Source organism: Lepus europaeus, chromosome 5, assembly GCF_033115175.1.
Source record: "Lepus europaeus isolate LE1 chromosome 5, mLepTim1.pri, whole genome shotgun sequence".
In the NCBI taxonomy this organism is placed as follows: Eukaryota; Metazoa; Chordata; class Mammalia; order Lagomorpha; family Leporidae; genus Lepus; species Lepus europaeus.
In genome coordinates this window covers 116,705,724-116,720,456 of record NC_084831.1, presented here as the reverse complement: position 1 = coordinate 116,720,456, position 14,733 = coordinate 116,705,724, and the positions used below count along the sequence as shown (strand labels likewise).

Sequence of the window (14,733 nt, the reverse complement as noted above, 5' to 3'; positions counted from 1 at the left end):
TAATTTATCAGAGCTTTACAGAAAGATGAATCTGTTTGTTGGCATGAATTCCTTACAGAATTTAGCTGGTAACAGATATTCTGGGAGAAGGTTATTTTTGGGGGAACAGATAAAACTTCAAGTAATCTAATCCCAATTTGGAATTCTTTAAAACGTAAGTGACAAAAAGAAATCTTACTGGACCATGTGGGAAACTGTAACACAAAACAATATATTCTGCAACTTACTCGAAATTCAGCAACTATCTTAGACTTGAGAGCGGCTTTTGGATTTGTGGATGCTGTTGGAATTAAACAAAAGGCTGTTAAGAATATAAACACAAGGAGTTGACTAAAATTAAAGAAAAATTTTAGCTTTTTAGTTAAGGGTATACTCTGAATATATGGCAAACATGCACATTTAAATCATAATATAAATCCTGTATTAAATGATGGACTATGAAATCTAAACACTCTCAAGCATGTTTGATGTCAAAATACACTATTTTAATTAGGCCTAACCTACTTACCTCCAACAGACCCTTGAAGCATAAAGTACCTTCTTTTCCTAGTCTGACTGAGTAAAAGAAGATTGCAACACCTCAAATTAAGAGTGTTCAGGAACAGGACATCCACTTAATCCTGAGCACTGGCAGAAGAAAATTACTTACAAATATCAACTCTATTTCCTACGTATTGAGCTGTGGATTCCTTTTGCTGCTGACTCAATTCATGGCAAACATAAGAAAGTTCTAAGCACATCACCACTGTGGTTGAACTTTGGCTCAAAGGACGACTCTTGGTGATCTTATGCATGCAATTTACGACCAAAAGGATGTCACAGGACTCCCTTAATCATGATGAATATCATACGCTTGCTGGAGCAAAACCATCCTAAGAATCTTGTTTCACCTCCCAATTCTTACTGTCTTTTACCTTGGTCTCTCCACACCTTCAAGTCTCTCTCAGTATTCCTCAGTTTGCCCACAGCAGCCTATCACATGCAGTATTCCACTCCCTTGATCTCATGCTGGGTAAACTGGTAAAACATTATAGGAGCTCCAGTTAGAGAATGAGCTTCTGGCCAGGATTTGAGGCCCACGTATAATCTGGCAGAGCGTACCCCCAATCTGAAGGATCTCATGGCTCCCACAGAAATGCTTCTTAATGCCTATTCTCTTCTTCAGCTCTGTTGTTTAATGTCAGCTGCCTCTAACTTCATGTATCTTTGAATCTGAGAATTAGCCTGGGCACTATCAAGTTTTTTTTTTTCTTCTTTCAATCCCCCAACTACTCTTGAATCTTCACTCAATTAAACCCTTTGTCTGCATTTCCTTTGTTTAAAGTGGTTTTTAAAGAAGTAACTTCACGATGGCTGGCTTAGTGTAAATCACTGGGAGCCTCCCAGGCCTGAAAAACACAGGCTTGCCCACGTTTTATGCCAGGTGCGATGTCAAATGGTCTACATTTTCTTCTGCTCCAAAAAGAGGAGGTAATTTTATATTAGTTGAGATTTTGTTCCTTACTTTGTGATTTCTTCCACTGCTTATTCGGTTGTTTGTTCAGATTTTCTTTCAGCTGCTTCTGAGTTTTGAAAGTTGTACCTGGAAAACATTTCAGTTTTTGCAATCTGGCATTATGGGAAGCTGCTCTGTCTGTCCACTTCAGTGCCAAAGTTGTAGCATCAAAAAAGGCAATCCAAGACTGTGTGTTGTTTCTTTCTTTCTTTTTCTTTCAATACACCCATCAAATCTAAGAAGCCGTCAAATAACAGTAATTTCTGTAATCAATGAAACTACCAATTCTGAAAATAACAGGGCAGGAGGTTTAAACGTACCAGTTATCAAACTCCAAGAAGAATTTAACAGCTTCTTAGAAGATGCTATTTTTAAAGCAAATGAGGGACACGGTAGCAAACTATCACCAACTTCTAGTTTACTGACTTACATATTATCTGTTACAAAAGAAGTAATTTTTAAAAACCAGGTACACAACTTACTACAAATTTAAGTTAAGAGAATCTGAAGACTTACTATATCCTTACTACCAAATGCCATGGAAACAAAGCTACTGAAAATCCTGTCCAAAAATTCTCCTGCAGTAAGAGGACAGGGTGGTATTTGTTAAACACTGACAAAAAACGTGTGAAATAATCAATTGAGCAAATACAGAAAAATGATTGGATGGCTACTGTCACTTAATATGCTTCACTTTTCTAGTCAATAAAAAGAAAATCCAACCTCCCACTCCAAAACCTGAACCTACTTAAATTTTAATGCAAACAGATCTAAATTTTCATAAGCATTTAAACAAATAGAGCCAAATGCAAAACTTTATTTTGTACTGTTATACAACATCATCATATCTATAAAGTATATATAATTATAAAAAGTGACTCAAATTTTCTTTTAGAGAGAAAAGATACTTACTCAAAGCTTCTCTCAATGCCACAATCATTTCTTCTGGGTATACATTTCTATCTTCCCAGATTTTAAAGATTCGTTCTATAGACTTAGAAACAGATGGATCCCTGAAGAGAAGGAAAAATAAAAACTGTAAAAACACCGACTTTTCCCTCAAACTAAACATGACAGCCTGTGAATTATATAACATCATATATTTACAAAGATTGTTTTATTTTCTCCTAAGAACAGTATAATATATAAGAAAGAGAAGATTGCGCTTCTGGAGGTTTTAAACACAATTTTCTGGAGATTTAACCGTAATAGACTATTTCATTTCTTTTACTTTTTAAAAATTATTTATTTTATTATTATTTAATTACAGAGAGGCAAAGGCAGAGAGAGAGAGACAGGTCTTCCATCTCCACTGGTTCACTCCCCAAATGGCCGCAACAGCAGGAGCTGGGCTGATCCACAGTCAGGGGCCAGGAGCTTCTTCAGGGTCTCCCATGTGGGTGCAGAGGCCCAAGGACTAGGGCCATCTTCTACTGCTTTCCCAGGCCACAGCAGACAGCTGGATCAGAAGTGGAGCAGCCGGGTCTTGAAGGCACCCAATATGGGATGCTGGCACAGCATTGGTTCCTCATTTCTTTTACTTTTTATGCTGAGATGTTTCCCCTCATTACAAAAAAAAAAAAAAAAAAAAAAAAAAAAAAAAAAAAAAACTAAAAACCCGAAAAGCCCATACATCTATTATAGAACACTAAAAAAATTAAGGAAAACCCTAAAGAAAAACTACTCACTTTCACCAAATGGAAATTTACAGAGTAACAATTTCAGCAATATTATCTTTTATCTTTTTCCCCCAATGAATGTATTGTATTTGAAAGTATTTATAAACACACACAACTGTACTCTATTATTTTCACTTGACAAAACAAGCATTTCCCAAAGTTCTGAATCAATTCCCAGCAAACATTTTTCTTTTAATTAAAAAATCTCATTTATTCGGAAGACAAGAGGAAAGCATTCATTTGCTGGTTCACTCCCCAAATGACATCAAAGGCTGGGGCACAGCCAAAGGTCAGTAATGCAATCTCCCACATGGCTGGCAGGAACCTAATTACTTGAACTTTCACCACTGCCTCCCAGGATCTGCATCAGCAGGCAACTGGAATCAGGAAGCAGAGCTGGGCCATGAACCCTTGTACTTCGATGTGGGATCCAGGTATATTAACCAGCATCTTAGCTGCAAGGCTAAATGCCTGCCCCATAAACATGACTGTTAATGACTACATAATATCTTATTAGCATTTAAAAATTTGTATTATTTCCGAGTACAGTTTTATTCACAAAGATCTAAAAATCTCCCGCTAAGACTGTTCTTAGAGAGAGATCTTCCATCTACTGGTTCACTCTCCAAATGGCTGCAATGGCTGGAGCTGGGCTGATCCGAAGCCAGGAGCCAAGAGCCTCTTCTGGGTCTCATCTGTGAAAGGAAGGGCCCAAGCTCCTGGACCATCCTTTGCTGCCTTGCCAGGCATATTAGCAGGGAGCTGGATTGGAAAGAGCCCCACACAGGATGATGGCGCTGCAGGCAGCTGCTTAACCCCCTGTGCCACACACAACGCAGGTCCCTGCTTGGTTCTTGAAAGTAGTTTTGGTTTGCATGCAAATCTAGAATAAAGATTTGTTTGGTAACTGCCAAATGGCTCCCACCAATGCCGCTGAGAAATCTGTTGTCAAACTGTAGTCTTTTTGGATGTGATCTGTCTGCTACAATTATTATTAATTTTTTTTAACTCTGGTTAAATACATGTAACATTTGCCATTTTAATCATTAAAAACTTCTTATCTGTAAAAAGGCAACTTAATATATTTTAAATATATAGCTTCAAGAGCATAATGGTATTTCCTACCCACTCCTCCTTAATTTTTCTTATAATTTTTACCATGACAAAATTTCAATTTTCTTTATAGTCACAAGCTTAACCTTCCACTAAACACAGAATTCAACAAGTAGTAAGTAGAAAAATGGAGCCCTTGTGGCCAAATCACTCTCCAAAGTCACTACCTGCTTACTGCTACTAGGGCAAGGCTTCAGCATGGGAATTAGGGGCTCAGAGACACTCAGATACTCTGTTATCCACTTAATAACTCCCTATTACCTCTTCCTCCAGCTCATGATAATCTCTAATCTTTTTTCTTTCTCCATGGATTTTCCTATTTTATATATTTTATGTAAGTGTAATCATGCAATATTTGTGCATGGCTTAGTTGAGCACAATGTTTTCAAGGTCCATCCATGAATCAGAAGTTCATTCTGATTAAAAAAAAAAAAAAAAAAAAAAAAAAAAAAAAAAAAGCCCTGTGGTATAATATACATAAAATTCACCATCTTAACCATTTTAAAGTATACAGTTCAGTATTGTTTGGTATTTACAACCTGTTACATAACAAAACTTTTTATCTTGCAAAATCAAATTCTTTTTCTTCTTTAAGAAAGATTTATTTATTTTATTTGAAAGTCAAGTTACAGAGAAAGAGGAAGAGACAGAGATCTTCCATCTGCTGGTTCACTCCCCAAAGGCCATAATGGCTCGGGCTGGGCCAGGCCGAAGCCAGGAGCCAAGAGCTTCATCCAGGTTTCTCCAAGCACGTGGGCCATCTTCTGCTGCTTTTACCAGGCACATTTAGCAGGGAGTTGGATTGAAGAGGAGCATCCGGGACTTGAACCAGCGCCCATATGGGATGCCGGTGCCACAGGCATCTGTGTAACCTGCTGCACCATAGTGCCAGCCCTGCAAAACTCAAATTCTATACCCATTACACAACACCATTCTCCCAGTCCCACAGCAACCACCATTTTACTTTGTCTCTGAATTTGATTATTAAAGGCACTTTAAACAAATGCAATCACATAATACCTGTCTTTTGTGACTAGCTTATTTCACTTAGTATAACATCAGCAAGCTTCATTCATGCTGCAACATGTGTCAAAATTTCCTTCCCTTTTTATGTTGAATAATATTCCATTATATGCAACACCACGTTTTGTTGATCCATTTATCCGCTGATAAGATATTTGGGTTACTTCTCCATTTACGCTATCGAGAACAGTGCTAGGAACATGAGCATACAAATATTGAGTCCCTGTTTTTAGTTCTTTTGGGAATATATTGCTGGATTATATGGTATTTCTATGATTAATTTTTGAAGAACCACCAAACTATTTTCAAGAGCAACCACATCATTTTATATTCCTTCTAGAAAAATAGAAGAGTTTTACTTTCTTTGCATCTTCTCCAACACTTGTGTGTGTTTTTTTTAAGGTTTTTGCTTGTTTTGTTTTAAAATTTTTATTTACTTATTTTTGTCAGTTAATTGAAAGGCAGAGAGACAGAGATAGGCAGGCAGAGATCTTTCATCCACTGGTTCACTCCCCAAATGCCTGCAAAAGTCAAAAGTGAGGAACTCAATTGAGGTCTCACACATGGGTGGCATCATTGCTGCCTGCCAGGGTGCTCATTAGCAGGAAGCTGGACTGGAAGCGGGGCCAACAACTCAAACTTGACACTTCAGGAATCACTTATGGAGATGTGGGCAATCCAGAGTCTTAACCACTAGACCAAACAACCGCCCTATAGTTGTTTTATAAATTGCCTGATAGAAGCCAACTGCTGATAGAGGTAAAACCCCTGGTAGGGGTAAAACTACTGCCTGCAGTGCCAGCATGCCATATGGGCATCCTTCGAGTCCTGGCTTCTCCATTTCTGATCCAGCTCCCTGCTAATATGCCTGGGAAAGCAGCAGAAGATGGCCCAAGTCCTTGGGTCCCTGCACTCACATGGAGACCAGGAAGAAGCTCCTAGCTCCTGGCTTTGAATCAGTACAGCTCCAACCGTTGTGGCCATTTGGGGAGTGAACCAGCAAATGGAAGACCTCTCTCTCTCTTTGCCTCTGCCTCTCAGTAACTGCCTTTCAAATAAATGAATAAATCTTAAAAAAAAAAAAAAATTGCCTGATAACCCAGTATCTGAAGCCCATAGTGTGTATGTGTGTGTGTATCTAAATCTGCTAATTTTTCACTTACAGTGGCTTGTTTCCTTGTGTGTTTGGGTTTCTCTGACTGTGAGTACATGTGCATTTGTTCTTAATCTGGGACCCCTGTAGCCTGAACAGGAAATGTGCTCTTCCAAAGTCTACCCAGAAAACCAGGCGGAGCTAATCACACAAGAGCACCTTAAATCCTAGGCTTACATGTCCAGATCATCTGATGCTACTGATACTTGTCAACATCAGCTCTGTCTTTCCAGTATGTCATGTTCCTAGTTGGCTGGTCATTCTGCCAAAAGTCAAGTTATAGTTGTGTGTAATGTCTGTTTTTTCAACTAGACTGCAGACATTTTTCAAGGCAGAAACTGTTAACTATTTATTGTTGTTTCTGTGCTATTACTACAAGGTGGTCACTAAATATTAGCTGAATAAACACTTGCATTTTATCATTTTCAAACCAAACTATTCATTTTAAGTCCCAGTAGTCAGTCGCCAAAAAATCTCAAGAAAACATGCTGGAAAAAATAACAACTGCTACCTCTCTTCTTGTGTAACTACAGATGCTTGAAAGTTTTGAACTTTAGTTTATGCTATTATACTAGTTAAAAATATCAAGGAAGAGAGGCCAGGGTTGTGGCACAGTGAATTAGGGCATGGCTGTAATGCCAGCATCCAATATGGGTGTTAGTTCAAAGTCTGGCTGCTCCACGTCCAATCCAGCTCCCTTCTAATGTGCCTGGGAAGGTAGGAGTACCTGGGCCCCTGACACCCATGCAGAGACTCGGATGGTGTTCTGGGCTCCTGGCTTCAGCCTGGCCCAGCCCAGGCTATTGTGGCCATTTGAGGAGTGGGCCAGCAGATGGCAAATCTCTCTCTCCTCTCCTCCTGTCTATTTAACTCTGCCTTTCAAATAAATGCTAAGTCTTTAAAAATATGTAACAAGGAAGAGATCTTTGGCTCAGTTTATGCACCTTCATTGCAGCTTCTTTCCTTTGTTAGTCATCAGTTACTATTCATATGGGTAACTTTTACAGAAAAATTCATCCTAATACCATGGGAGGAAAAAAGCCTGAGTGACAGTATGGACAGAAATCAGTAACAAATCAATGCTGCAAACGCAAACTCAGTTGTTTCAAGTAAGACAAAACTGGTATAATTTGGATGGCTTAAACTATAATACTTTTTTTTTTTTCTTGACAGGCAGAGTGGATGGTGAAAGAGAGAGAGACAGAGAGAAAGGTCTTCCTTTTTGCCGTTGGTTCACCCTCCAAGGGCCGCTGTGGCCGGCGCATCGCGCTGATCCGAAGCCAGGAGCCAGGTGCTTTTCCTGGTCTCCCATGTGGGTGCAGAGCCCAAGGACTTGGGCCATCCTCCACTGCCTTCCCGGGCCATAGCAGTGAGCTGGCCTGGAAGAGGGGCAACCAGGATAGAATCTGGCGTCCTGACCGGGACTAGAACCCGGTGTGCCGGCGCTGCAAGGCGGAGGATTAGCCTGTTAAGCCACGGCGCCGGCCTAAACTATAATACTCTTTAAATTCTGTAAGTGTTAATGTAGATTTGCTTAACTCATTCATATTTTTTTTTAAATTTATTTATTTTTATTTTGACAGGCAGAGTGGATAGTGAGAGAGAGAGACAGAGAGAAAGGTCTTCCTTTTTACCGTTGGTTCACCCTCCAATGGCCGCTGCGGCCGGCGCATCGAGCTGATCCGAAGCCAGGAGCCAGGTGCTTCTCCTGGTCTCCCATGCGGGTGCAGGGCCCAAGGACTTGGGCCATCCTCCACTGCCTTCCCGGGCCATAGCAGAGAGCTGGCCTGGAAGAGGGGCAACTGGGATAGAATCTGGCGCCCCAACCGGGACTAGAACCCGGGGTGCCGGCGCTGCAGGCGGAGGATTAGCCTGTTAAGCCACGGCGCCGGCCTCATTCATATTTCTTAAAAATAAATTCTGTGATATTCACAGCGAGTGGTGAAAATCTCACTTTGTCTTACAGGGAAACTTGTGATTTTATGAGTTTAGAAGTGATTCACCAGTCTAATATAAATTCACTAACAAAATTAAAAATAAGAGTTGGGTATGATATAGTAAAAACAGTACTGCATGGAGAAACCAGAGATTTTAGTCCTGGCTTTAGTAAGAAGTCATTTGAGAGTAGGTTTTCTCATTTATAAAATGATTTTTACCAGGTAATTTCTGCTAGCTAGAAAATTTTTAGACTTATTCCTTATTTACAGAAACACAGAGCTCTCAAATTCCTACGGTTCAATCACCTTGCAAAAGATTTCTTCCAAAACTAAACCCAACCCAACCCAAATGCAGAAGAGCAGTTCACTCACCTTGGAATCTAGTCCTCTATTTTAGCCACTGCTGATCAGTCTCAGCTTCTACTAAATTTACAATTACCACACGTAACATAAAGCATTTAGTTACAAACTTTTGTTGATTTGTAAATAAAAAGAAAAAAAAATTGACCTTGCAGAAATGTCAGAACATTCAATAGATGTTTCCTTTGGAAGTCGTCCCTGCCATCCCAATTTAAAACAGCGAGGTCTTAGCAAGTTATTTCAAAGCCTAACACTGATGAACAGTACAAGAGGAAATACCCAGTTGTCACAGTTAAAATATATACAATAGCACAATCTTGGTCATCACTAAGGGATGTGTATCAACACATCATTACAGGGATGTCATCAGACTAACTGGCTGTATTTAACAGGTTAAATGTGTTAAATGTCTGAATGGAATTGAAATAATCGGTCAGCTCAAGGTGGTGTGAACCAGTGGATGGAAGACCTCTCTCTCTGCCTCTCCTTCTCTCTCTGTGTAACTCTGCCTTTCAAATAAATAATCTTTTTTTTTTTTTTAAAAGATGATTTCATAGAAGTTAAAAATATGATGATGGTTACCAGGGGCTGGGAAGGGAAGTGAGAAAGTAAGTTATAGAGAAAGACTGACTGATAGGTACCAGGTTATAACCAGATAGGAATAAGAAGTTCTGGGGGCCAGCGCTGTGGCATAATGGGTAAAGCCACCGTCTGCAGTGCCGGCATCCCATATGGGCATCGGTTCAAGTCCCAGCTGCTCCACTCTCTCTCTTTCTCTGCCTCTCCTTCTCTCTGTGTAACTGTGTAAATAAATAAATCTTAAAAAAAAAAAAAAAAAAAAAAAGTTCTGGTGTTCAATAGCATAGTAAAGCCAATATAGATAATGTTAATATACTGTGTATTTCTCTATCAAAAACAACCTAGAAGAAAAACTGGATTCTCAGACATTTCTGAATCTTAGTCACCAACAGCTGCCTCTCAGCGTACACATCAGCAGGAAGCTGGAATTGGGACCAACGCATCGTAACATGGGATGGAGAAGTTCTAAGTGGCATCTTAATTGGCAGGCCAAATCTCAATCCTGTTTCCTTTAAACTGAAGTCATGTACCTACCCAGGAACACTTAAGCCTGTACAGAAGAAACACTTACGGTATTTCTACCTACCCCTTACCCATTTTACAAACATTACTAATTATCTATCAAGTGCAAAGCAGGCATTGTGCAGGGCATTAGCTCAAAGTCTGACAAAAAGTGATGAAAGAGAATAATGACAAAAATCATTTTGGGCTGGCATATGGCATAACAGTAAAGATGCTACTTGGGGTACCCACATTCCATTGGATTGACAGTTTGGGTCCTGGCTCAACTTCCAATTCCAACTTCCTGCTAATATATATACACTGGGAGGCAGCAGGTGATGGCTCAAGTAGTTAGGTCTCTGTTACCCATGTGGGAGTATCAGATTGTGTTCCAGGCTCCCGGTTTTGGCCTGGTCCAGCCCCAACTGATGTGAACCAGTAGATGGAAGATTTCTTGCTATTTGTATCTATCACTCTGCCTTTATAAGCACAATGAAAATAAATAAATTTTAAAAATCATATGAGCTAATTACGGTGCTGTGTGTTAGGTGACATAATGCAAGATACATGGTATAACGGTAGCAAAAAGGAAAAATTCTTTAATCTAGATTGGGAAGGGAAGGCAGAGAGAATTTCTTGAGGATATCAAATCTATTAGGAAGGTAGAGGGACAGAGAGAGCAGAACCCTAATGGTTGGGGCCAGCGCCGTGGTGCAATAGGTTAATCCTTTGCTTGCGGCACTGGCATCCCATATAGGTGCCAGTTCTAGTCCCAGCTGCTCCCCTTCCAATCCAGCTCTCTGTTATGGCCTGGGAAAGCAGTAGAAGATGGCCCAAGTTCTTGAGCCCCTGCACCCACGTGGAAGACCAGGAAGAAGCACCTGGTTCCTGGCTTTGGATACACGCAAATCCAGCCGTTTCGGTCATTTGGAGGGTGACCAATGGAAGGAAGACCTTTCTGTCTCTCCCTCTCACTGTCTGTAACTCTACCTCTCAAATAAATACAATCTTATAAAAAAAAAAAAAAAAAAAAGAACCCTAATGGTTCTAATTCTCTAACTGGGGATATGATATCACTTTATCATTTAGTGTACAACTGTTCTAGGCTATGAATTCAACTTTCAGAAAGTTTTTTTCAATTAATTTATTCAGTTTTATAATTTGAAAAATCATGTTTAGTCCAAATAAGTATTTTCTGGCATACCATTTCAATCTCTTCAGTGGCAACATTTTGAAATTATAAAATAAGCATGACAAAAAAGTTGTATAAGACATGTACATGGGGCAGGCATTGTGGCACAGTAGGTTCATCCTCTGCCTGTGGCGCCAGCATCCCATATGAGCGCCAGTTCAAGATCTGGCTGCTCCTTTTCCAATTCAGCTCTCTGTTGTGGTCTGGGAAAGCGGCAGAAGATGGCTCAAGTCCTTGGGCCCCTGCACCCACACTGGAACACCCAGAAGCTCCTGGTGCCTGGTTTTGGCCTGGTCCAACACTGACCATTGTGGCCATTTGGGGAGTGAACCAGCATATGGAAGATCTCCCTATTTCTGTAATTCTGCCTTTCAAATAAAAATAAATAAATCTTTAAAAAAAACTTAGTTATTTCATATTTAGGTACTTAATTAACAGAATTAATTTTTGTCCATAGGTGGAATCTAAGTTCATTTTTTTCTATATAGAGTCAATTGTACCAGCATTACTTATGAAAGTATTATTTTTCTAACACTTGTAGTACTATCAAGTACACAAATAAATGACAATACTTTAAAAGTTCTGGACGGGCTGACAGTGTGGTGCAGTAGGTTAAAGCCCTAAACTGCAGCGCTGGCATATCACATGGGTGCTGGTTTGAGTCCCGGCTGCTCTATTTCTGATCCAGTTCCTTACTAATGGCCTGGGAAAGCAGTGAAGTACTTGGGCCCCTGAACCCACATGAGAAACCAGGAAGAAGCTCCTGGCTCCCGGCTTCAGCCTGGCTCAGCCTTAGTCATGGCAGCCATTTGGGGAATGAACCAGCAGAGGAAAGACCTCTCTCTCTCTCTCTACTTCTTTCTGTAACTCTGCCTTTCAAATAAATAAAAATAAATCTTTTAAAAAAAAACCAAGTACATGGAAAGATAGAATCAAAAGATAAATTTACTGGGGCAGGCACTATGTTGCAGTGGGTTAGCCTGCATCCCAAATTGAAGAGTGTGTGGTTCAAACCTTGGCTACTACATGTTTCTGATATAACCTCCTGCTCATTAGCCCAGGGTAGGCAGCACAAGATGGCCCAAGTATTTTGGACCCTTGTGACCCATATGGAAGACCCTAGTCTTATATGGAAGACCCTAGTCTTGGTTGTTGCAGGCATCTGGGGAATGAAGAGTAGATGGAAGATATCTCTCTCCCCTCTTCTTTCTCAATCATTCTTTCAAATAAATGAATCCTACTTAAAAATATATATATATATAGGCCAGCGCCATGGCTCAACAGGCTAATCCTCCACCTTGCGGTGCCAGCACACCAGATTCTTGTCCCAGTCAGGGCGCCGGATTCTGTCCTGGTTGCCCCTATTCCAGGCCAGCTCTCTGCTGGCCCGGGAATGCAGTGGAGGATGGGCCAAGTGCTTGGGCCCTACACCCCATGGGAGACCAGGAGAAGCACCTGGCTCCTGGCTTCAGATCAGCGCGGTGCGCTGGCCGCAGCGTGCCGGCAGTGGCGGCCATTGGAGGGTGAACCAACGGCAAAAGAAGACCTTTCTCTCTGTCCTTCTCTCACTGTCCACTCTGCCTGTCAAAAAAAATAAATTTAAAAAAATTAAAAGAAATATTAAAAAAAAGATAAATTTTGACGCAAAAAAGAATTTTGAAATCCATGCAGACTTTTCTTACACTGGTCCGTTGGGGCTGGCACTGTGGCATGGAGGGTAAGGCTGCCACCTGAAGTGCTGGCATCCCATATAGGTGCCGGTTTGACTCCTGGCTGCTCTACTTCTGATCCAGCTCTCTGCTATTGGACTGGGAAAGCAGTGGTGAATGGCCCAAGTCCTTGGGTCCCTGTACCCATGTGGGAGACCTGGAGGAAACGCCAGGCTCCTGGCTTTGGATTGGCACAGCTCAGCCTTTATGGCCAACGAATGGAAGACTCTGTCTCTGTCTCCCTCTCTGCTTCTCTGTAACTCTGCCTTCAAATAGATAGATAAATAAATAAATATATATATATACACACACACACACACACAGACAAGTGTATATTGTCTGTTTCTAGGCTTTCTTTTACTTTCTACCAGTTTTCAGCAGGAAGTTGGATACATAGTGGAGGAGCTGGGTCCTGAACTAGGCCCTCTGGCATGGGAGATATCTGGGTACCTCAAGCAGTGACTTAATAACTGCTGCACCAAGTGCCTGTCCCAGGAATGTTCTAATGGAAACACATTTATTTGACTCGACTGAATTCATTCAATGGTATAGAAGTCGAAGGTCCTCAATTTTCTGGGAAGTCATTTCAGTTACTTCTATATATTTTTTTAAAGAAATGTAGGCCGGCGCCGTGGCTTAACAGGCTAATCCTCCGCCTTGCAGCACCGGCACACTGGGTTCTAGTCCCGGTCAGGGCGCCGGATTCTATCCCAGTTGCCCCTCTTCCAGGCCAGCTCTCTGCTGTGGCCCGGGAGTGCAGAGGAGGCCCTGCACCCACATGGGAGACCAGGAGAAGCACCTGGCTCCTGGCTTCAGTTCAGCGAGATGCACCGGCCGCAGCGGCCATTGGAGGGTGAACCAACGGCAAAAAGGAAGACCTTTCTCTCTGTCTCTCTCTCTCTCACTATCCACTCTGTCAAAAAAAGAAAAAAGAAAAAAAAAAAAAGAAATGTAAACCATTCTGTCTAAAGTTTCAAATTCACTGAGAGTATGCTCATATTACCCTATTGTTATGATAGGAATATCTATAATAATCCTCCCCTTTTATATTCCTAATACTGTGTATTTATGTCCTATGTCTTTTATCTTGATCAATCTAATATTCAATTATTATTTTCTCAGAGAACCAATGATTCCTTTGTAGAACACTTCTATTGCATATCTGTTTGGTTTGGTTTTTTCCCCCAACTTCCTTAATATGGTAAAATATATGTAAGATCAAATTTACTATCTTAACCCTTTTAAGTGTATAGTTGAATGGCATTAAGTAAATTTATATTGTTGTGCAACCATCACCACCATCCCTATCTCCAAAATTCTTTGCATCTCGCAAAACTGAAACTGTACCCATTTTTTAAAAAAAAGATTTATTTATTTATTTGAAAGTCAGAGTTACACATAGAGAGGAGAGGCAGAGAAAGAGAGAGGTCTTCCATCCGATGGTTCACTCCCCAAATGGCCGCAACGGCCGGAGCTGTGCCGATCTGAAGCTAGTAGCCAGGAGCTTCTCGCGGGTCCCCCACGTGGGTGCAGGGGCCCAAGGATTTGGGCCATCTTCTACTGTTTTCCCAGGCCACAGCAGAGAGCTGGATCGGAAGTGGAGCAGCCGGGTCTCGAACTGGCACTCATATGGGATGCTGGTGCTTTAGGCCAGGGCATTAAGCCACTGTGCCATAGCGCTGGCCCAAAACTGTACACATTAAACAAAAAGCTCCATCTTCCCACCCCAAATATTAACAGCCAGCATTCTACTGCTGTCTCTACAAATCTGACTATTATAGGTACCTCATTGTGTATTTGGGTTTTATTTTATTAATTTCTACTCTTATGAGGCAAGATGAAAACCCATAAATATTGATTATAGTCTGAAATGAAGGAAAAGGAGAAGGGAAACTGGGAAACTAGTTAAGAGGCTATTACAATAATACAAATAATAAAAAGAAAAAGAATAATGGAAAATTAAAAGGCATAGAACAAAGACGAAACATTAAT

General features: G+C 40.8%; 1 protein-coding gene across 5 annotated transcripts in view; it reads right to left on the bottom strand.

The window, feature by feature from the left end:
- RPRD2 (regulation of nuclear pre-mRNA domain containing 2) overlaps positions 1–14,733 on the bottom strand; it is a 102,253-nt gene that overhangs the window by 27,614 nt on the left and 59,906 nt on the right. For 3 of the 5 annotated variants that reach the window (XR_009865960.1, XM_062192179.1, XM_062192180.1), the window contains exons 3-5: positions 2,408–2,508; positions 1,505–1,582; positions 228–280 (exon numbers count right to left, since the gene is read on the bottom strand). Coding sequence is in view for 3 of the 5 variants with exons in the window: in XM_062192179.1 (XP_062048163.1) it covers positions 228–280; positions 1,505–1,582; positions 2,408–2,508 (232 nt within the window). In the remaining 2 variants the exon portion in view is untranslated. The remainder of the gene's footprint in view (positions 1–227; positions 281–1,504; positions 1,583–2,407; positions 2,509–14,733) is intronic. The other 2 variants (XR_009865961.1, XM_062192181.1) reach the window with 1 other exon arrangement.